Source organism: Amphiura filiformis, chromosome 20 (assembly GCF_039555335.1).
Source record: "Amphiura filiformis chromosome 20, Afil_fr2py, whole genome shotgun sequence".
Lineage (NCBI taxonomy): Eukaryota > Metazoa > Echinodermata > Ophiuroidea > Amphilepidida > Amphiuridae > Amphiura > Amphiura filiformis.
In genome coordinates, this window is record NC_092647.1 from 14,023,978 (window position 1) to 14,048,376 (window position 24,399).

General features: G+C 36.4%; 2 protein-coding genes across 2 annotated transcripts; both read right to left on the minus strand.

Moving 5' to 3' along the window:
• Positions 1-1,289: 1,289 nt before the first annotated feature.
• On the minus strand, positions 1,290-2,911 carry LOC140142683 (uncharacterized). Its single transcript, XM_072164679.1, has one exon. The coding sequence runs from the start codon at positions 2,141-2,143 to the stop codon at positions 1,379-1,381; it is 765 nt and encodes a 254-aa protein (XP_072020780.1). The 5' UTR covers positions 2,144-2,911; the 3' UTR covers positions 1,290-1,378.
• A 9,115-nt stretch (positions 2,912-12,026) lies between these two features.
• Positions 12,027-24,229, minus strand: LOC140142133 (uncharacterized). The gene is made up of 4 exons (XM_072164099.1): positions 22,994-24,229; positions 14,204-14,559; positions 13,315-14,119; positions 12,027-12,049 (listed from the first exon to the last, which is right to left on the minus strand). Exons 1-4 carry the CDS (start codon positions 23,967-23,969, stop codon positions 12,027-12,029), a joined length of 2,160 nt encoding a protein of 719 aa, XP_072020200.1. The 5' UTR covers positions 23,970-24,229.
• Positions 24,230-24,399: the final 170 nt, after the last annotated feature.

Here is a 24,399-nt window from a genome sequence, read left to right on the forward strand (position 1 = left end):
GGTTGCGTGGTTGCGGTTGCGTGGTTGCGGTTGCGTGGTTGCGGTTGGGTGGTTGCGGTTGCTTGGTTGCGTGGTTGCGGTTGCGTGGTTGCGGTTGCGTGGTTGCGGTTGCGTGGTTGCGGTTGCTTGGTTGCGGTTGCGTGGTTGCGGTTGCGTGGTTACGGTTGCGTGGTTGCGGTTGCTTGGTTGCGGTTGCGTGGTTGCGGTTGCGTGGTTGCGGTTGCGTGGTTGCGGTTGCGTGGTTGCGGTTGCGTGGTTGCGGTTGGGTGGTTGCGGTTGCTTGGTTGCGTGGTTGCGGTTGCGTGGTTGCGGTTGCGTGGTTGCGGTTGCGTGGTTGCGGTTGCTTGGTTGCGGTTGCGTGGTTGCGGTTGCGTGGTTGCGGTTGCGTGGTTGCGGTTGCTTGGTTGCGGTTGCGTGGTTGCGGTTGCGTGGTTGCGGTTGCGTGGTTGCGGTTGGGTGGTTGCGGTTGCGTGGTTGCGGTTGCGTGGTTGCGGTTGCGTGGTTGCGGTTGCGTGGTTGCGGTTGCGTGGTTGCGGTTGCTTGGTTGCGGTTGCGTGGTTGCGGTTGCGTGGTTGCGTGGCTTGGTTGTCGTTGTGGTTGTTGTGTGATTTTACTTTGGTGTGCATTTTACCAAATTTGAACAAGTTAAAACTTTGACCCCTGTGTTGGCTTTTACTTGATCTTTACGTGGTAAAGCCCTTTTCATCCCTATCATGGGCGAACTACCCTATTTTGTAAGTCGATATAGAACAGGGTTTTTAGTCGCCTTAATGTAAATAGACATGCAGCATGCATGCTTCAAATTATTTTATTACAATGAGGAAACTTTCAACTTCTCTTATTTCAGCAAATTTGTATATTGTAAAATTGGCAAATTAGAAACAAAATATAGAATTTTGCTGCAGTTTTTGGAAATGTTCTACCCCATGACCCATTTTTCAAAATGTTATACCAAAGGTCTCTCTTCTTTCAAATTTTTATACCCAATTACTCCTTTTTCATTTTGTTATAACCAATGACCCATTTTTAAAGCATCATTTTATACAAATAGGCCCCTACTAAGCAATGTTAGTAGGCAGATACCTGTTACATTTAAGTTCAAAAGGACTCGGACTTGGCTCGAACTCGGATACAAATGGACTCGGCTCGGCTGAGTACAAGTTTGTCGTAGCCTTTATAAATATTTGTTTATTACACTTATTATATAATTATGTATTTTCAAGTTACTTGACACTTTGAAGCCTTCACATATTGCAATATTAACATAAGACTTGTCTTGGGTATGGGCTACAAATTACTTGCATGAAGCCTTTGTTGCAGCATTGGCGTTTGTACATGATGTACAGGTTCTCTTTCGTATGATTTAGTTCATGATTCTTCAAACTACCAATGCCTTTATTGAAATGCAGTCATGTGTTTTCAAGTTACTTAATTGAGTGAAGCCTTTGTTGTAGTACTGGCATATGAAAGGCTTCTCTTTGGTATGAATTCGTTCATGTGTTTTCATATTACTAGCCTGTGTGAAGCCTTTGTTGCAATATGAACATGTGTAAGATGTCATTCTGGTATGAATTCGTTCATGTGTTTTCAAGTAACTAGACCGTGTGAAGCCTTTATTACAGTATTGACATATGTAAGGCTTCTCTTTCGTATGAACTCGTTCATGTGTTTTCAAGTCACCTGACTGCGTGAAGCCTTTATAGCAGTATTGGCATATGTAATGTTTCTCATTGGTATGGATTCGTTCATGTCTTTTCAATTCACCAGACTGTGTGAAGCCTTTATTGCAGTGTTGGCACGTGTAAGGTTTCTCCTTGGTATGAATTCGTTCGTGTGTCTTCAAGTTACTTGACTGTGTGAAGCCTTTCTTGCAGTATTGGCATTTGTAAGGCTTCTCGTTGGTATGAATTCGTTCATGTATTTTCAAGTGACCAGACTCTGTGAAGCTTTTATTGCAATACTGGCATTTGTAAGACTTCTCTTTGGCATGGATTCGTTCATGTCTTTTCAAGCTACATGACTGTGTGAAGCCTTTATTACAGTATTGACATATGTAGGGCTTCTCTTTGGTATGGATTCGTTCATGTCTTTTCAAGCTACATGACTTTGTAAAGCCTTTATTACAGTATTGACATATGGTCATGTTTTTTATACTGGGACCCTAAAAAAGGTGGTGCTGTCACATTTTGCTAAATCATTTTGTCTACTTATTCCTATATTTTTGCTCAAATTCATCATGAACAAATGGTATTGGTCTTATTTTGAAGATAAATTATTAATCTAATGAATTAATAACAAATACAATTAAACAAATGTATTAATTAATTACAACAGCTTAATTAAGTTAATTAGTCAGGGGTGGTGCCGGAAGTGGAGGAGCCGGAAGCGGAGGAGCTCTGTGTAATTCCAATGGGAAGTTGATGTTCATTAATAAAATTTATGCACTTTGTTGCCTAGTAGAAGTAAAAATGCATTTTGCATAATGTTAATCTTATTTTTTAACTTTCTATAACTATAATTGCCTAGTTAATCTTAATGAACTTAGTAATTAAGGATCTAACAAGCTTTTAATTAATGCAGTGGAATGTGGGTCATACAACACAATGGGCTTTCATTTTGCATGCATGCATATGAAATAAATTTCAATATTGTTTTATCTTTGAAATATGAAATAAATCTTCTAAAAGGAGATTTTTACAGTCAAAGGATTTAATCTGATGCCATATTGATCTCTGGTTATTGTTAAATAGTTTATTGATGTAGGCTAATTGTACATGTATTGTACATGTACCTTTGTTACTAATTATTCACTGAATATTGATTTTTGGAACACCCTATATAGGAATTGGATATTTAAATTTGATATTATAGCAATTCTGTAAACTATTTTGAATATATCTTCCAAATTTAATGGCACTTAGGGAAATTTTACATAAATTAAAAAAAATAATTTACAACTTTTTTTCACACCCTGTATAACACAATGGGCTTAACAAATATAGTGCAAACTATACATTTAATGAAAGGACTAACTGTGTACATTCCAAATATCAAGTTCATTTTCCAATTTAATATACTTTGTAGAAATATTGGAGCGGTAAAGAGATTTATTTTTTTCGGTATTTTTCAATGGAATCACCCTGTATATTTTTTGGTACACCCTGTATATCCATTCAAACTTTACAGATTTGCAATCATGACAATATATGCTTTCTAAAAATGTATACTTTTACTAGTTTGGGTGAAAACTTTTTGAAATATAATCAGAAATACAAAAAAGGAGTTGATTTTTGACAAATTGCAAGATGTGACACAATTGGGTCCCACCTCAAAAAACATGACCATATGTAGGGCTTCTCTTTCGTATGAACTCGTTCATGTGTTTTCAAGTCACCTGACTGTGTGAAGCCTTTATTACAGTATTGACATATATAAGGCTTCTCTTTGGTATGGATCCATTCATGTACCTTTACCTCATTACTGATTGGAGACGTTATCTCATAATGTTGTCCTTGGTATAATGCCCGTTTCGAATCGTTCTCATTCTCCTGTTTGCTTGTCATACTTGTTGACTCATTTCTACCCTTGCATTGGTCATGAAATAATAATATTAGAAACCCATCTTTTCTACTATCATCAATGTTTTTCTTTCTGCTTGGTATGGGTATCAACTTCTTCTTATAGTCATACCAGTATGTACGAATCCACTGCTCATGGTGACGTAGATGACGCAGATATCCAGGACTATTATTAAAGAACCTTCTGCAATATTTACACACGTGAGGCATCAGGTACCCCCTACTCGTGGCCTTCTTGGAAGCATTCCTGAAACGAATAATAAACATCAATTCATGTAATTGAGGCAAACATTGGCGAATTTTAGCGACCTGTGTCATTATTGGCCTAATCACTAATACTACTTCATTTGACTTTTCCATCAATTTCATAAAATTTCTCAATTTTCCAAATGTCTCATCGTACGGACAAAATACAATCAACAGAAATAGTAAAAGTTTGTTTTCGTTTCCTTCCAAGTCATTTCGGGTATTTCAGAGAAAGCATGACCAAATGTTTAGCGTACTCGCCTTTGGCATGTTTGGTGCACCAGGTCCCGGGCTCAATTCCTAGCGGTGGCAAAAAAGTCCGATTTGAATTGAATTCGCAACATATTTCCGCTCTCCCCATGTTTTATTTAGAATCAGACATTGAGTACTCCGTTCCTCGGATGAAACATTAAGTCATCGGTCTCGCCTACAGAAACCCATACCAATATGTGTCGCAGTCAGATTCAAAAAGAGTAGGGTGTTAACATCGGACTGTCCCAATCCGTATGACTTGACCCAATGGAATATGCCGCCATTTCAGTCTCGTGTACAGAAACCCATACCAATACATGTGTCGCAATCAGATTCAAAATGAGTAGGGTGTTAACATCGGACTGTCCCAATCCGTATGACTTGACCCAATGGAATATGCCGCCATTTCAGTCTCGTGTACAGAAACCCATACCAATACATGTGTCTCGCAGTCCGATTCAAAAAGAGTAGGGTGTAAACATCGGACTGTCCCAATCCGTATGTCTTGACCCAATGGAATATGCCGCCATTTCAGTCTCGCGTACAGAGACCCATACCAATACATGTGTCTCGCAGTCAGATTCAAAAAGAGTAGGGTGTTAACATCGGACTGTCCCAATCCGTATGACTTGACCCAATGGAATACGTCGCCATTTGGACGCTTTGTGTTATACAAGGTTATTGTCAAGCAATCCAAATAAACAAAACCCTTTGATATAATACATGTACTGGTCATATAAATTATAACTATGCTATCATATTCATGAACTCGACCTATATTTTACCTGGTCGCATCGATCACCAGTTTGGCTCGTTTGTATGTTTAGCGTTTAGTGGATCTAAAAGTTCAGGAACCAATTCCACTATTAATAATTAAGGATAATTTATTATGTACATTTTCGGATTATAAATGTAAGTACTTTGTATCGGAAGCACTATTTGGAAATCATGCAAAATAATAATGATCACCATAAAATAAGTCCCAAACCATGAAACGTTTTCAACATTTAGCCTACTCGGTAGACAGAAAGGGTCATATTTTATTTCCATACCCTATATTTCACAATTGGACAGGGTCTCTGTTCACATAATATACATACGTTTGTATGTTTTATACAAAATGTGATTCATTCCGTTGTAGAAAAACAAAATGTACCTTTGCAAACGCTTTATACAATCATCATGATCATGTAAAAAAAGAATATATACCCAACTCAGTGGCGGATCCAGAGGGGCAATTTGGGGAAAGAAATGAAAGATGCTGGAGCGCTTGCGCTACGCAGGGGGTGTCTGAGAAAAAGTTTGGTGGACCATTTTCCCAGCAAACACAAAATGTTTTCGACATCATTCGCAAAAGGTTATAAAAGGTTGTCAGAAAACGTTTAAATGTCGGGTTATATAAAGGGTACACTAATGGTGTAAAACGTTTTCATAACATTAAATAACATTTGTTGGTAATTTACTGCACAGCAAACACAAATGTTTTACAGATAACATTTAAATGTCGGGTTATATAAAGGGTATAAAAACGTTTATTAAAATAACATTCCAAAAACATTTTTTTAACTTGGTACAAATCATTCTAAACAGAATGTTATTTTGGGGTTGAAAATATATTTTGCAAAAAATGTTTGCCCAAAATATTTACAATAACGTTTTTAAAATGTTTTCACGACCTTTATACAATATTTAAATGTTATTAAAACGTTTTGTAAAAACATTTTAAGAACATTTTTGTGTTTGCTGGTGCAAATATTTTAACATAATGTTAAAATAAAGTATTGACAAAATATTTGGCCAAAAATGTTTGCAAAAATAGTTTACAATGAAATTTCGAAAACATTTTAAAAATATTGTTGTAGTGTGTTTTCATACAAAACGTTTGTCCTTTATATAACCCGACATTTTAATGTTATTAAAACGTTTTACCTAAACCAAAACCCAAAATATAACGTATTTAAAACGTTTTAAAAAAACGTTTTTGTATTTGCTGGGTTGTCACTATTATTGTGTAAAATTTTAGTTTAAAAAAGCCTAAAATTTGCGAAAAGAAACTCCAATTGAAGCCATTTGTGGACAAGTTTTGACTTTTATTGTCTGAATTATTGCTTTATAATTATGTACCCATAAAGTTGCGCACAGAGGGGGTGTCTCAGGGGATTATCCCCCTCAAAAGTGAGAAAATTTTGAAAATGAAGACCTCATTGAAGCCATTTGGAGGACTATTTTTGCACTATTATTGTGTAATCAAGATCAATCTCATCGACCGGAAAGTTTAAAAGTGAAAATTTCAAAACTTCCCTCCTCTGATATTTCTGTACCTGCTGTGGTTCAGCAACAGTTTAAACTCCGAATATCATTATGTTTGGAGCTAGCAGTTTAATGAAGAAGATAATATTACTTACTTGGAAATAAAAGAACTCTTCTTGGCTACAACTGTATGCAATCGACGCTTTTTTATTCTTATGACCAAATCGTTAGTTATATTGGTTCCGGGTTACGGGGTTAATTAACCTTCCGATGTTGACGTTAATGAAGTAAACAATTTTACCAGTGCCTTCTTGCTGCTGCAACTAAACAGTAGTTAGGTTGAAAATACAGTAAGTACTGTTCGGTGAATAGCCGAAGTAGAATCTCTCAATAAGCCTAATGAATGCTGTAACGCTACTGTCTATGCTCAACTCTTCGATATCCAAATATGACCAAAGGTCGGGATCAAAGGTCGAATGCTTTGCAAAGAAATAAATTGTTTACGCATACAAGATTATCAGTTACGTAATTATTGATTAAAGTTATGATTGTTTAATTATTGTAAGTGTTGCGATATGTGACCCAACGTGAGTTAATGAGATGGGAATGATGACGTCAGAAATATGAAATTAAAATTGTTATTATCTTCACAACAATAACGACTCAATTAATTGGCTATTCCAATGTTTACTTGAACATGTGAAAGTAAATCTTGCGAAAATAAAATGTCGTTTCGATCAATTTTTCAAGTTAGGCATTATAATAATACATTTGAAAAATTATTTTCTGATATAAGCATGGTGTATGTGGTCAACTAGTCTACTGTAGTAGACCAGTTTAATTTATCATTCCCTAATCTCTCTGACCTGACCATGGAAACCCATCATTCCTGTTCTGATTCAACAGCTCAGCTATCCATGAGAAACTTTTTTTCTCTGGGCAGGGCAGTCACTGGAGATGTGATGTGTTTCGTCATAGATTTTAAATGGTTTCATGCATGGAAACGTATGAATTGTTTATCAAATAAAGGAATGCAGCGCAGTCTAGTGGTCAACATACAAAAATAAACTCTTGCTGGTGAAATAAAATAAAAAAGATTAAAAAATAACAACAATTCAATTTTATTAAAACTTCAATTGGCTGTTAAAATTAAAGAAGACCTGAATACCAATAACATAAAGTGTGATTCAAGCTTTTGTAATCTAAGAAATAATTGCTTTAAATCATGAAAAAGTATTCATTTTGGACCAATCACTAAAATCGTGCATTTTATGCCTACTTATGGATTTCAGGAGGTCAAAAACCATGGCTCACAGAAAAATATTATGATTGACCCTTTTTGATCCAAACACCCACCTTAATAGATTTATACACTTTCAATAAATGAAGCATAAGTCATTTTTCAAACAAATTTCCCTGTGAGTTGGTTTTGGTCAAAACTGCACAAAGTCGCCAAGAAATGGAATTTTCACCCATGAATCAAATACATTGAATTCAGTGATGATTTCGTTCATAGATATTAAATATCCACGTGGCATGTGTTCTGTGCACTCCATTTAGTTTTAAGATTATAGCCAGTTAAAATGTGACATTTTTGGGTAAAAAATTACAAAAATTCTTAAATAGGGTAAACGTTGCAATGGAAAGGAATAGAACGCGCGGTTACAAATTTGCCATCATGTCAGAAAAGATTCTGCAGACAAGAACAATTTGATATATGATTTGTCCATTTGATGTTGAAACATCTGTCCTATGAAACCATTAAATAGAACGCTTTTTGCTGCATGGCCTCTGTACAGAAGATAGCAAATTGGAATCATCAATGTTATCTACAGTAGATAGGAAATTGAACTCATCAATGCTTTTGAGTCTACAGTCGATAACAAGGTGGAATCATTAAAGTATGCTATCTACAGTAGATAGCAAATTGTAATATCAAACATGTCAAAGCTATTTACAGTAGATAGCAAATTGGAATCATCAATGCTATCTACAGTCGATAGCAAATTGGACTCATGCTATCTACATACAGTAGTTAGCAAATTGAACTCATCTTTCTACAGAAAATAGCAAAGTGGAATGAATCATTAATGCTATCTACAGTAGACATGGTAGATAGCAAATTGGCATCTCGATGCTATTTACAGTAGATAACCAAATATTATTGGAATCATCAATGCTATGTACATTAAATATTTGTTTTGTATCATCAATGCAAATACTGGACTCAGTTATATATACCTGTGTTTTGGTTATATATATGCTTTATGTTGTCGTGGCTATGTCAAGGTAATTGTCATGGTTAGGTCGCTGTGGTTGTGTTGTTGTGGCTATGTCAAGGTAATTGTCATGGTTAGGTCGCTGTGGTCGTGTTGTTGTGGCTATGTCAAGGTAATTGTAATGGTTAGGTCCCTGTGGTTGTGTTGTTGTGGCTCTGTCAAGGTTATTGTCATGGTTAGGTCGCTGTGGTTGCGTTGTTGTGGCTATGTCAAGGTAATTGTGATGGTTAGGTCGCTGTGGTCGTGTTGTTGTGGCTATGTCAAGGTAATTGTAATGGTTAGGTCGCTGTGGTTGTGTTGTTGTGGCTATGTCAAGGTAATTGTCATGCTTAGGTCGCTGTGGTTGTGTTGCTGTGGCTATGTCAAGGTAATTGTAATGGTTAGGTCGCTGTGGTTGTGTTGTTGTGGCTATGTCAAGGTTATTGTCATGGTTAGGTCGCTGTGGTCGTGTTGTTGTGGCTATTTCAAGGTAATTGTAATGGTTAGGTCGCTGTGGTTGTGTTGTTGTGGCTATGTCAAGGTTATTGTCATGGTTAGGTCGCTATGGTTGCGTTGTTGTAGCTATGTCAAGGTAATTGTCATGGTTAGGTCGCTGTGGTTGCGTTGTTGTGGCTATGTCAAGGTAATTGTCATGGTTAGGTCACTGTAGTTGTGTTCTTGTGGCTATGTCAAGGTAATTGTCATGGTAAGGTCGCTGTGGTTGCGTTGTTGTGGCTATGTCAAGGTAATTGTCATGGTTAGGTCACTGTGGTTGCGTTGTTGTGGCTATGTCAAGGTAATTGTCATGGTTAGGTCGCTGTGGTTGTGTTGTTGTGGCTATGTCAAGGTAATTGTCATGGTTAGGTCGCTGTGGTTGTGTTGTTGTGGATATGTCAAGGTAATTGTCATGGTTAGGTCGCTGTGGTTGCGTTGTTGTGGCTATGTCAAGGTAATTGTGATGGTTAGGTCGCTGTGGTTGTGTTGTTGTGGCTATGTCAAGGTAATTGTCACGGTTAGGTCGTTGTGGTTGCGTTGTTGTGGCTATGTCAAGGAAATTGTCATGGTTAGGTCGTTGTAGTTGCGTTGTTTTGGCTATGTCAAGGTAATGCCATGGTTAGGTCGCTCTGGTTGTGTTGGTGTGGATATGTCAAGGTAATTGTCATGGTTAGGTCGCTGTGGTTGCGTTGTTGTGGCTATGTCAAGGTAATTGTCATGGTTAGGTCGCTGTGGTTGTGTTGTTGTGGCTATGTCAAGGTAATTGTCATGGTTAGGTCGCTGTGGTTGTGTTGTTGTGGCCATGTCAAGGTAATTGTCATGGTTAGGTCGCTGTGGCTGCGTCGTTGTGGATATGTCAAGGTAATTGTCATGGTTAGGTCGTTGTGGTTGCGTTGTTGTGGCTATGTCAAGGTAATTGTCATGGTTAGGTCGCTGTGGTTGTGTTGTTGTGGATATGTCAAGGTAATTGTCATGGTTAGGTCGCTGTGGTTGTGTTGTTGTGGCTATGTCAAGGTAATTGTCATGGTTAGGTCGCTGTGGTTGCGTCGTTGTGGATATGTCAAGGTAATTGTCATGGTTAGGTCGCTGTGGTTGCGTCGTTGTGGCCATGTCAAGGTACTTGTTATGGTTAGGTCGCTGTGGTTGCGTCGTTGTGGCCATGTCAAGGTACTTGTATGGTTAGGTCGCTGTGGTTGCGTTGTTGTGGCTATGTCAAGGTAATTGTCATGGTTAGGTCGCTGTGGTTGTGTTGTTGTGACTATGTCAAGGTAATTGTCATGGTTAGGTCGCTGTGGTTGTGTTGTTGTGGCTATGTCAAGGTAATTGTCATGGTTAGGTCGCTGTGGTTGTGTTGTTGTGTCACGCTTGTGTCTGTTGTTGTGGGTGTTGTTCAGTGTTGTTTTGTATTATTGTACTCGTATCATTCAAGTTTGCGTCATCATAAATTAGATAGTTGCGGTTGCGTGGTTGCCAGGCCCATCCCCAAATACCCAAAAGTCCCTTTGTTGACCCAAAAGCCCCATTTGCGAGTGTAGCGAACGAAAAAAAATAGGGGGGTTATGCCTTTTGGTCAAAAAAGTTCCAGATTTTTGGAGAATAAAAGTCCAATTCTTTACAATCCGCCCCTCCTAGCCCAAAAAGGTCAAAATTCCATTTTTTTTCCCTAATTAGCCCCCCCCCCCCCTCCCACTAAAAATAATAATACTGGTTACGGGCCTGGTGGTTGTGGTTGCGTACACTACAATATTCCAATTACGTCGTCCTCAAGGAACTTGGCTGGTACCATGGGAGTTCCAGTGTAGTACCAGTGACCACTACTGGAGGGTCATGTGGACCTGTGCAGTAGCCGCAGTATTGGTACTGTGCAGGTACTCAATGTGTACCCGTGCAATGGCCATGATAGGAATCTTGTAATGTAGCTGTCGTTCTGGTTGTTGCTTGCTTGTACTTTGGTGCTGTTTTACCGCAAGGTTCTTCAGATTTCACACCACCAAATAGAATTATATGGTTGTGCGCCCTTAATTTCAATTCTCAAAAAAACCCATAGACATCTAAAGTAAGCATTAAAATGAGCAGAAATTTGCATAATTTTGGCAAAATTTGGATTAGTCATAATTAGACATGTTAAATACTGCAAGTGTACTACAGATGGGAGAGATGTATAATTTTTAATGATTTTTACAGAAACACTGATATGGTTTAATAATAATAATAATAAAGTAGAACCTCAAGTCACTTGTTTTTAAACAGTGGAGATACATATCACTGTTTGAAAATGGAACCCAATACAAACTTTTCGTTAACAATTGAAGCCTCCGAAACAAATGAAGTGTCCGAAACAACAATAAGGTTAATGATCATCTATGCACATCTAAATTGGTGTGTTTCATACTGATATCTGCATTGTAATTGTTACTTGATATGTGCAGAATGTCATAAATTTAAAAAAGTGTTGATATTATGGTAAATGTTTGACAAATATACTGATACCCAAGAAAGCCTGTTTCGGAGGCTCCACATGCAAGTTAACACTATACTTAGCCAATGGGTGAACAAATTAATGTGTGATAAATCTACAATATCTGCCACATAGAATTACTGATTCATTACACACAAGAAATGACAGCTTAAATGATCCCAACAGTGTTCTTTTAAAAAAAAACTACTTCTGCAATTGAAGCCTCCGAAACAAAACAATGACTTTCTGTGAAATTTAATACTTAAAAGCAAAGCATGGAAATTGGTAATTGTGATTTTTTTACCTATTTTTTCATGTCAGCTTGTAGTAGTTAGCCAAATATTTTACTTTTATGATAACTTGTGTTGTTAACTGAAGCCTCCGAAGCACAAATCGCTTGAATTGCCAATTCTAAAAAATAACTCCAATTTCTGTGAAACTTGGCTGGGAGGTCCTTTTATCAAGTAGTATGTGTACATGTACATGAAATTAGACATTCAAATCATAGGAACCTGCAAATAAAACTTAAAAAATATGTGTAAGGTTGGGAAATTTCCATTGTAAATGACACTTGAGGTTAAACATTTTCAAAACTGCAATTACAAACATAGCAAAACATGGTATAAAATGTAACTTATATATCTGTTGACTTACTTTGGAATGGAATTTCACATGTATTCCAGCTTTCATGTCATAATTTTCTGAGCTTATGTAAAATACATTTTGTCTTGGATTTTAATCAAAATGTTATAGAAATGTCAATTTTTTTATTATCAATCAAAAGGTTTAAGCCTTGAAACATTATTTTACTGGAATTTAAGTTGCTTCTATGCATGATTTCAGTAAACAGAAACATATTTAAGTGGTTTGAAATTTTGACCCTACAAATCAAAAGTTACACCCTTTCTGTGAAAATTGACCATAATATTACTCAGACAACATCATAATTATCATTTATATTATAAGGACAATAAAAATGACTTCTTTTTTTGGGAAAGTAAGTCGTTTAAAATTGATATTCCACAAAAACTGTAAGCGGTGAGTTCTTTCAAACGAGACAGATTTGACCTAGAAACTACTGTGGTGTCATGAAATGAAGTGTGCCAGCTTTGAGAGAATGGAGTGTCAACACTCTCAATGCACAGAACGTATACTGTTTTTGTTATCAGAAAAAAAACTCTGAACCAAGTATTACTAATTTAATGGTTTTACACATATGGATAAAATCAGGCCGCTTCTTTATTATATATTAGTCAATTGTGATATTACAATTCATATGTATATCAACTTGATGAGAAATATTTTGTGAATTTGTGCGTGACATATTAATATTGTATTTATTATGCAAATAAACATTTTCAATGGCCCGGGAGCTAACCTTTTGTTGTCCATTCCCAATTTCTCGTGATGAAGGTCGCGCATTTATACATTAATGAACATCAAAAGAGCTCTCCAAGGGCTCGTGTGTTATGTACTGCTCGTGAACATATAGTGTTCGAATGTGGTGTGGTAAATCTGTTGAAAACGACCTATCCCAGCACAATGTTTCACCAAAATGTAGGTTTTAAAGTCCAAAACCTCAAGTGCTCTTTGCAATAATTTTCAAATTTTATGTCATGAAATAAAAGGGCACACTTATTTGTCCATATACTAGCCTCATTTTAATGAGCAATGGCCCAATTTAATTGCAAATCTTGTGCAAAATGTTACTATTTTCACCTGTTTTGTCATACGGTTGTAAATTCAATGAACTGTGTCTTTGCTAAAGAACGCTTACAAATTGATATGTAAGGCTTCTCTTTATTATGTATTCGTTCATGTTTTTTCAAGTTCCCTGACTGTGTGAAGCCTTTGTTGCAGTATTGGCAAGTGTAAGGCTTCACTTTTGTATGAATTCGTTCATGTGTTTTCAAATTACTACACTGTGCAAAGCCTTTGTTGCAATATGAACATTTGTAAGGTGTCTTTTTGGTGTGAATTCGTTCATGTTCATTCAAGTGACTAGACCGTGTGAAGCCTTTATTACAGTATTGACATATGTGAGGCTTCTCTTTGGTATGGATTCGTTCATGTGTTTTCAACTCACTAGACTGTGTTAAGCCTTTATTACAATATTGACATATGTAAGGCTTCTCTTTGGTATGGATTCGTTCATGTCTATTCAAGTTACTAGACTGTGTGAAGCCTTTATTGCAATACTGACATTTATAAGGCTTCCCGTTGGTATGAATTCGTTCATGTGTTTTCAAGTAACCTGACTCTGTGAAGCCTTTATTACAGTATTGACATTTGTAAGGCGTCTCTTTGGTATGGGTTCGTTCATGTCTTTTCAAGTTATTAAACTGTGTGAAGCCTTTATTACAGTATTGGCATATGTAAGGCATCCCTTTGGTATGAATTCGTTCATGTGTTTTCAAGTGACCTAACTGTGTGAAGCCTTTGCTACAGTATTGGCATATGTAAGGCTTCTCTTTGGTGTGAGTTCGTTCATGTGCTTTCAAGTTACTAGACTTTGTGAAGCATTTGTTACAGTATTGGCATATGCAAGGCTTCTCTTTGGTATGAGTTCGTTCATGTGTTTTCAAGTGACCAGACTGTGTGAAGCCTTTGTTACAGTATTGACATATGTAAGGCCTCTCTTTGGTATTCTGTTCTTGTACATTTACCTCACTCCTGATTGGAAACATTTTCTCATAATGATGACCTTGGTAAAATGTCAATTGCGAATCGTTCTCATTCATTTGTGTGCTTAATGGGTCATTCTCACCTGTCCATTGATCAAGAGAAGGTGACGTCTGAAAACCATCTATTCTGCTATCTTGGCTATTATTGGAGGTGTTTTTCTTTCTTCTTGGTATCGGTATCATCTTCTTCTTATAGTCATACCAGTAAGCACGAATCCACAGCTCATGATGACGTAGGTGACGCAGATATCCAGGATTATTATTAAAGAACCTTCTGCAATATTTACACACGTGAGGCATTAGGTATCCCCCTACTCGTGGCCTTCTTGGAAGCATTCCTGAAACGAATAATAAACATATCATGTAATTGAGGCAAACAGAGACGAATCTTAGCGACCTGTGTCATTATTGACCTAATCGCTAATTCTACTTCATTTGACCTTTCCATCAATTTCATAAAATTTCTCAATTTCCAAATGTCTCCTCGTACGGACAAAATACAATCAATAGAAATAATAAAAGTTCGTTTTTGTTTACTTCCAAGTCATTTCTGGTGTTCAGAAATAGCATGACCAAATGTTTAGCGTACTCGCCTTTGGCATGTTTGGTGCACCAGGTCTCGGGTTCAGTTCCCAGCGGTGCAGTGGCATAAAAAGTCTAATCTGAATTTAATTGGCAACATATTTCCGCTCTCCCCATGCTTTATTTAGAATTGGACATTGTGCCATGAGAGTACTCCGTTCCTCGGATGAAACATTAAGTCATCGGTCTCGCCTACAGAAACCCATACCAATATAAGTGTCGCAGTCAAATTCAAAAAGAGTAGGGTGTTAACATCGGACTTTCCCAATCAGTATGACTTGACCCAATGGAATATGCCACAATTTTGGTCTCACCTACAGAAACCCATACCAATTATTAGTATTATACATGTGTCTCGCAGTCAGATTCAAAAAGAGTAGGGTGTTAACATCGGACTGTCCCAATCCGTGTGACTTGACCCAATGGAATATGCCGCCATTTCAGTCTCGCGTACAGAGACCCATACCACCAATACATGTGTCTCGCAGTCAGATTCAATAAGAGTAGGGTGTTAACATCGGACTGTCCTAATGCATATGACTTGACCCAATGGAATATGCCGCCATTTCAGTCTCGCGTACAGAGACCCATACCAATACATGTGTCTCGCAGTCAGATTCAAAAAAGAGTAGGGTGTTAACATCGGACTTTCCCAATCAGTATGACTTGACCCAATGGGATATACCACCATTTCGGTCTCACCTACAGAAACCCATACCAATTATTAGTATATATTATACATGTGTCTCGCAGTCAGATTCAAAAAGAGTAGGGTGTTAACATCGGACTGTCCCAATCCGTATGTCTTGACCCAATGGAATATGTCGCCAATTCATTCTCGTGTACAGAGACCCATACCAATACATGTGTCTCGTAGTCAGATTCAAAAAGAGTAGGGTGTTAACATCGGACTGTCCCAATCTGTATTTCGTGACCCAATGGAATATGCCGCCATTTCAGTCTCGTGTACAGAGACCCATACCAATACATGTGTCTCGCAGTCAGATTCAAAAAGAGTAGGGTGTTAACATCGGACTGTCCCAATCTGTATTTCGTGACCCAATGGGATATGCCACCATTTTGGTCTCACCTACAGAAACCCATACCAATTATTAGTATTATACATGTGTCTCGCAGTCAGATTCAAAAAGAGTAGGGTGTTAACATCGGACTGTCCCAATCCGTGTGACTTGACCCAATGGAATATGCCGCCATTTCAGTCTCGCGTACAGAGACCCATACCACCAATACATGTGTCTCACAGTCAGATTCAATAAGAGTAGGGTGTTAACATCGGACTGTCCTAATCCATATGACTTGACCCAATGGAATATGCCGCCATTTCAGTCTCGCGTACAGAGACCCATACCAATACATGTGTCTCGCAGTCAGATTCAAAAAGAGTAGGGTGTTAACATCGGACTGTCCCAATCTGTATTTCGTGACCCAATGGAATATGCCGCCATTTCAGTCTCGTGTACAGAGACCCATACCAATACATGTGTCTCGCAGTCAGATTCAAAAAGAGTAGGGTGTTAACATCGGACTGTCCCAATCCGTATGTCTTGACACTATGGAATATGTCGCCATTTCAGTCTCGTGTATAGAAACCCATAACAATTATTTGTATTATACATGTGTCTCGTAGTCAGATTCAAAAAGAGTAGGGTGTTAACATCGGACTTTCCCAATCAGTATGACTTGACCCAATGGGATATGCCACCATTTTGGTCTCACCTACAGAAACCCATACCAATTATTAGTATTATACATGTGTCTCGTAGTCAGATTCAAAAAGAGTAAGGTGTTAACATCGGACTGTCCCAATCCGTGTGACTTGACCCAATGGAATATGCCGCCATTTCAGTCTCGTGTACAGAGACCAAACCATGAAACTTTTTCAACATTTACTCTGTAAGTCTGTAGGCAGGCCGAGTCATATTTTTACCGTACCCTATATTTAGCATTTGGACAGGGTGTCTCTTCACACATACATTTGTAAGTTTTTATATAAAAAGTGAAATATTCCGTTGTAGAAAGATCAATCTCAAAGACCGGAAAGTTTAAAAGTGAAAATTTCATAAACTTCCCTCCTCTGATATTTCTGTACCTGCTGTGGTTCAGCAACAGTTTAAACTCCAAATATTATTATGTTTGGAGCTAGCAGTTTAAATGAAGAAAATATTACTTACTTTGAAATGAAAGAACTCTTCTTGGCTACAACTGTATGCAATCCACGCTTCTTTATTCTTATGCCCAAATCGTTAGTTATAATATTGGTTCCAGGTTACGGGGTTAATTCACCTTCTGATGTTGACGTTAATGAAGTAAAGAATTTTACCAGTGCCTTCTTGCTGCTGCTAATAAACAGTAGTTAGGTTGAAAATACAGTACTGTTCGGTGAATAGCCGAAGTAGAATCTCTCAATAAGCCTAATGATTGTTGTAACGCTACTGTCTATGCTCGACTCTTCGATATCCAAATATGACCAAAGGTCGGGATCAAAGGTCGAATGTTATGCAAAGAAATAAACTGTTTACGCATACAAGATTATCAGATCATGGAAATGGAAATTTAGATTGTTATTATCTTCACAACAATAACGACTCGAATTAATTGGCTATTCCAAAGTTTACTAAACTTGAACATGTGAAAGTAAAATGTGATTTCGATCAGTTTTTCAAATTGGTTATCAAGTTAGGCATATAATAATACATTTGAAAACTTGTTTTCTGATACAAGCATAGTGTATGTGGTCAACATACAATAATAAACTCTTGCTGGTAAAATTAAAACAAAAGACTACTATAACAACAATTCAATTCAATTTGATTAAAAATTGAATTAGCTTTTATTATGGAAACTGCCTTCTATTTGACTTCTCTCAACATTTTAAAATTTAAAAAGACCAGAAAGTGTAATTCAAACTTTTATAATGTGAGAAATTGCTTTAAATGATGAAAAAGTATCATTTTGGACCAAAATGGCCGTAATCACTAAAATCGTGCATTTTATGCCTACTTATGGATTTCAGGAGGTCATAAGTCAAAAACCATGGCTCACAGAAAAATATTGCGATTGACCTTTTTTGATCCAAACAACCACCTTGATAAATTAATACACTTTCAATAAATGAAGCATAAGTCATTTTTCAAACAAATATCCAGTGTAAAATAAGTCACAAAGACATGGCTTTTTCACCCATAAAACAAATACATTGAATTATGTGATGAATTTGTTTTCGATATTAAAATAATATCTATGTGGCACGTGTTCTGCACACTCCATTTAGTTTTAAAGATATAACCAGTTAAAAGGTGAAATTTGTTGGTAAAAAATTACAAAAATTCTTAATGCTTTCGTAACCGTCGCCATGGAAAGGAATAGAACTCGCGGTTACAAATTTGCCATCATGTCAGAAAAGATGGCCTCTTTACAACATGTACCATACAGAAGATAGCAAATTGGAATCATCAATGTTATCTACAGTAGATAGCAAATTGAACTCATCAATGTTATCTACAGTAGATATCAAATTAAACTCATTAATGCTATCTACAGTAGATAACAAATTGGACTCATCAATGCTATCTATAGTAGATATCATATTAAACTCATCAATGTTATTTACAGTAGATAGCAAATTGAACTCATCAATGCTATCTACATTAGATAGCAAATTCAACTCATCAATGCTATCTACAGTAGATAGCAAATTAAACTCATCAATGCTATCTACAGTAGATAGCAAATTGAACTCATCAAAGCTTTCTACAGCCAATAGCAAAGTGGAATCATTAAATTATGCTATCTACAGTAGATAGCAAATTGTACCTGTACAGGTACTCAGTGTGTACCCGTGCAGGCGGCCATAATAGGAATCTTGTAGTGTACTTGTCGGTCTGTGCTTGAACTTTGGCGTGGTTTTACCCTAACACCAAGGCTCTAACGATTACCCACTTGTTCAATGCCTTCTTTGGTGACAGCGCCATCATTAAAACCACGAATTACTATTTTACAAACATCAAAGTGATAAAAGCTTTACCGCTGTCTCTTTTGTATGTCGTAAATAGATAGACCTGTATCATGCAAAGTTCAAATTATTTTAATATAAGCACTGCATGTAACAAAATCAATTTATCCATCGTTTGATGTATGTTAATTATTTTTTAATCATAATTGTTGTTTTAATGACGGTAGCGATGAATTGTAATTATGAATAAGTTATGGATGAGTGATCATATTCGCTAGGATAAAATTATGATAAATATTGAATGAAAGAAAGGTTTTGTAATAAGATCATTCAAAACTCTCTCCACATGGCTGTCGTTGACAGACAACAAGTTCTAAATTTTCCATAAAAATGTCAGAATTGTGCATTTCAATGACCGTTATTTGGAATCAGCATGAGACGTGCATTGGTTCAGTGGTTTTTGAGATAGCTCTTGATATTTTGATAAAATATCTTAAAACTTGGACTTTTTATGTTGAAGCTATGGCTAGCACGCAGAACAGTAAACTCGTTTTGTGATTCCCTGGCAGGGTTTGCCTATTCCTGGCTTGATCTTCAAGTGCGAGTTAGAAAAAAATAACAATATCATGATATTGAATATAAAAATACAAACGCCGAAAAGAAGTGATTAGCTTTATTTTTGGTAATTTTCAAAATATTGTAGTTTCACAAGTAAAAAAATACTTAAAACAAAAGTAGTTTTGAAACTTTCAACAGAAACTAATGGAGGAAAATTTTCATTTACCATGCAAATATTTTATCTGTTAAAGCTCTGCGTGCTAGCCATGCGCTTTAACGGAAAAAGTGGAAGTTTTGAAATATTTTCTCAACATATCAAGAGCTATCTTAAGAACTACTGAACCAATACTAGGCTGGTGAGTGACATTTTTTCACTGGCTGTCATTTATGCATGTGGAGACTTGTGTTAAAAACCTTTCTCACAATACTAGGCTTGTTTGTACTCATTTTAATGCATTTTTCATGTTAATTCCAAATATGGTCATAAAAATTTACATTTCTGAAATTTTTGAACTTTTGAAAAACAATTGAAACATGTCGTCTGCAGTCGACACCCGCGTGAAGAGAGTTAACGATCTGTTACCATCCTCAGGCAGTAGTGACTGGCTGCTTGTCTTCTTCACACCTGCATGGTTTTGGTGTTTCTAGAAGACTTTCGTAAATTTTTGGAAGAGACGTCCCCCGTCTCTGTTTAATTTGACTTGTTGTTCCTTCTTTATGCTTTCTTCCAAAAATTTACGAAAGTCTTAATGTATAAACAACAGTTGAATTTATACATTTAGCTACTATTTGGAGAAAAAAACAGGGAATCCAGCACTTTAATTTTAATATGGGGGCAACTGTTTGAAAAAGGAGGAAACAAGTTTATTTTCTTGCATAAATAATCATAGTTATGCCACAAGTCTGGATGAGAAAATAGGCATACAATACAATACAACAAATTATTTTGAAACAGGTCTTTACCTAGCAAACACAAAAACGTTTTTAAAACGTTTTAAATAAGTTATATTTTGGCTTTTGGTTTAGGTAAAAACGTTTTAATAACATTAAAATGTCGGGTTATATAAAGGTCATGATAACGTTTTAAAACGTTTTGTATGAAAACACACTACAGCAATATTTCTAAAATGTTTTCAAAAATGTTATTGTAAACTATTTTTGCAAACATTTTTGCCAAATATTTTGTCAACACTTAAATAACATTATGTTAAAATATTTGCCCCAGCAAACACAGAAATGTTCTTAAAATGTTTTCTTCAAAACGTTTCAATAACATTTAAATGTCGGGTTATATAAACGTCGTGAAAACATTTTAAAAACGTTATTGTAAATATTTTTTGCAAACATTTTTTGCAAAATATTTTTTCAACCCCAAAATAACATTCTGTTTTGAATGATTTGTATCAAGTTTTCAAAAATGGTTTTAGAATGTTATTAAAACGTTTTTATACCCTTTATATAACCCGACATTTGAATGTTTTCTGTAAAACACTTGTGTTTGCTGTGCCAACAAATGTTATTTAATGTTATGAAAACGTTTTATACCATTAATGTACCCTTTATATAACCCGACATTTAAACGTTTTCTGACAACCTTTTCTAACCTTTTGCGAATGATGTCGGAAACGTTTTGTGTTTGCTGTGTAGTGACTGGCTGATTGTCTTCTTCACACCTGCATGGTTTTGGTGTTTCTAGAAGACTTTCGTAAATTTTTGGAAGATCTCGTCCCCCGTCTCTTTTTAATTTGACTTGTTGTTCCTTCCTTATGTTTTCTTCCAAAAATTTACGAAAGTCTTAATGTATAAACAACAGTTAAATTTAAATATTTAGCTACTATTTGGAGAAAAAACAGGGAATCCAGCACTTTTAATTTCAATATGAGGGCAACTGTTTGAAAAAGGAGGAAACAAGTTTATTTTCTTGCATAAATAATCATAGTCTTGCCACAAGTCTGGATGAGAAAATATGCATACAATACAATACAACAGAAATTATTTTGTAACAGGTCTGTATTCACTATATTTCTTATAGGCCCTAACTTTAGGTAATAGTGCGGCAGAATGGTGACACTATTGTGCACTTGACCAGAAAAGCACATGATTTGGCGCAGATGTAGCTCTTGATCATGTTGATATGCTTACCAAAATATTTGGAGTAAGGGCAAACGACGTCAAACTACTCCTCAGGATTCGGAAAAGGTATAGAATTCAAAGGTCATATATTTTGAGAGATGGGAAATCCCCCTGAGAAGAGTTTGTAAAGACATTTTGGGATTTCCCCAAGTCACTGTAAACAAAGGGCGGGAAACAAAGTCAGGATTTGTTATGGATTGGGGATTCCCTGAGATTGCAAAGTGGATATGACATCATATTGGAATTCCCCAAAGGAAGTGATGTAATGTGAAAGCTTAATGTTTAAAATTATTCTTGGGAATTCCTATATATATATTCCCTCATGTTTGGTACATAAACAAAATAATGTATACACAATTCTTCACAGTGTTATTGTGTTGTTGTGGGCCAGCTAATGTGCTAACAGTTAATATGCCTTATATCATAAATATTGCAGTCAATATACTACTATTCAGTTATATCGGAGAAGATCTAGAATACGTCGAAGTGCGTACCTCTTCCAGGAAAGGAATATATATAAATATGCTTCTGTCTACTTACTGAAGTCTGATTTATAAAACAACATATTCTGTCAATGTAAGTGGAAACAGGGGGACAACTGTAATGCAGGCCTGTTTTCCATTAGAAATTGTATGAAAGGTGAAAATAGCACCATTTTTGGAGATGGTCAACTGTGAGAGGACTTTATGCAGAGGGTATAAAAATCTTCGGTGGACTTCGCTGAACGGTGATCTTCGCAGGACAAGTGAACATGGTGAATCAGGATATACATCAAGAACATTGAGAACTTTACAAGACTTTTACAATCAACAACAACAAGAAGGCTGCTGGATAAGTAACTTTGCTAATGAGTATATGTATGATTTATTTTATGTGTTTATGCTGACTCACACAATTATTGTTAAAACATACTTTTCTTTTGATTAAAAGACTCAGATATTATTAACTTAATTAATCAGTGTGTTTTATTTTGCATTCGGAAGCGAATTTGGGAAAAGGTTGTTTTTGGCCTTGAGGTATTATTAACGACTACTAACAATGACAGTGTGAAGCCTTTATTACAATACTAACATTTTTAAGGCTTCTCTTTGGTATGAATTCGTTCACGTGCTTTCAAGTTACCTGACACTGAGCACCGAAAATGCTCATGATTTACAATGTTTATCTAAATATGTTTTTTATGCAATGAAAATTAGAGATTCGATTTAATTAGATTATGTTATTGATGTTTTGTTTGTATTATGTACTAAATATATTGTATTGTGGGCCTGTGGCCTTGAATTACATGATAATAATGAACTGAACTGAACTGAACTGAACTGACACTGTGAAGATTTTTATAACTACCTGACTGTGCAAAGCCATACATATGTAAAGCGTCTCTTTTGTTTCGTTCATGTCTTTTCAAGTTACTTGACTGTGCGAAGCCTTTATTACAGTATTGGCATATGTAAGACTTCTCTTTGGTATGGATTAGTTCATGCGCTTTCAAGCGACCTAAGTGTTTGTAAACTTTGTTGCAATACTGACATTTGCAAGGCGTCTTTTGATATGGATTCGTTCATGTCTTTTCATGTTATTGAACTGTATGAAGCCTTTGTTACAGTATTGACATATGTAAGGCTTCTCTTTCGTATGAATTAGTTCATGTTTTTTCAAGTTACATGACATTGTGAAGCCTTTGCTGCAGTATTGGCATATGTAAGGCCTCTCTTCATGCTCTTTTGTCATGTTGGTGTGGGTTGCTTCATGCGTTTTCAAGTTACCAGACGTTCTAAAGCCTTTATCACAGTATTGACAAATGTAAGGCTTCTCTTTGGTATGTATTAGTTCGTGTGTTTTCAAGTGACTAGACGTTCTGAAGCCTTTATTACAGTACTGACATGTGAAAGGCTTCTCATTGGTATGGATTGCTTCATGTCTTTTCAAGCTGCCAGACGTCGTGAATCCTTTATTACAATACTGACATTTGTAAGGCTTCTCTTTGGTATGGGTTCGTTCATGTGTTTTCAAGTGACTAGAATGTGTGAATCCTTGATTACAGTATTGACATATGTAAGTTTTCTCTTTCGTATGAATTCGTTCATGTATTTTCAATTCACAAGACTGTGTGAAGCCTTTATTGCAGTATTGGCATATGTAAGGCGTCACTTTGGTATGGAGTAGTTCGTGTCTTTTCTGGTGACTTGACTGTGCGAAGCCTCTGTTGCAGTATTGGCATATGAAAGGCTTCTCTTTGGTATGAGTTCGTTCATGTGTTTTCAAGTGACCAGACTGTGTGAAGCCTTTGTCGCAGTATTGACATATGTAAGTCTTCTCTTTGGTATGGATTCGTTCATGTGTTTTCAAGTTACCAGACGATGTGAAGCCTTTGTTGCAGTATTGGCATATGTAAGGCTTCTCTTTGGTATTATTCTGTTCTTGTACCTGACTCCTGATTGAAAACGTTGTCTCATAATGCTGACCTTGGTAAGATGTCAATTGCGAATCGTTCTCATTCATTTGCTTGCTTGATGTCCATTGGTCAAGAGATGGTGACGTCAGAAAACCATGTCTTCTACTATCTTAGCTATTATTGGAGGTGTTTTTCTTTCTTCTTGATATCGGTATCATCTTCTTCTTATAGTCATACCAGTATACACGAATCCGCAGCTCATGATGACGTAGATGACGCAGATATCGATGTGTATTATTAAAAAACCTTCTGCAATATTTACACTCATGCGGTATCAGATACCCCCATACTCGTGGCCTTTTCGGAAACATTCCTGAAACGAATAATAAACATCAATCCATCTATGATTGAGACAAACATTGGCTAATCTTTATTGGGTTACTTTGATTAATTCAACTTATAAGTACTACACCCTTGGCCAATTTGTGCCTATTTTTGCATTTTTCTCAAAATTATAGCGCATTGGCGACAAGTAAG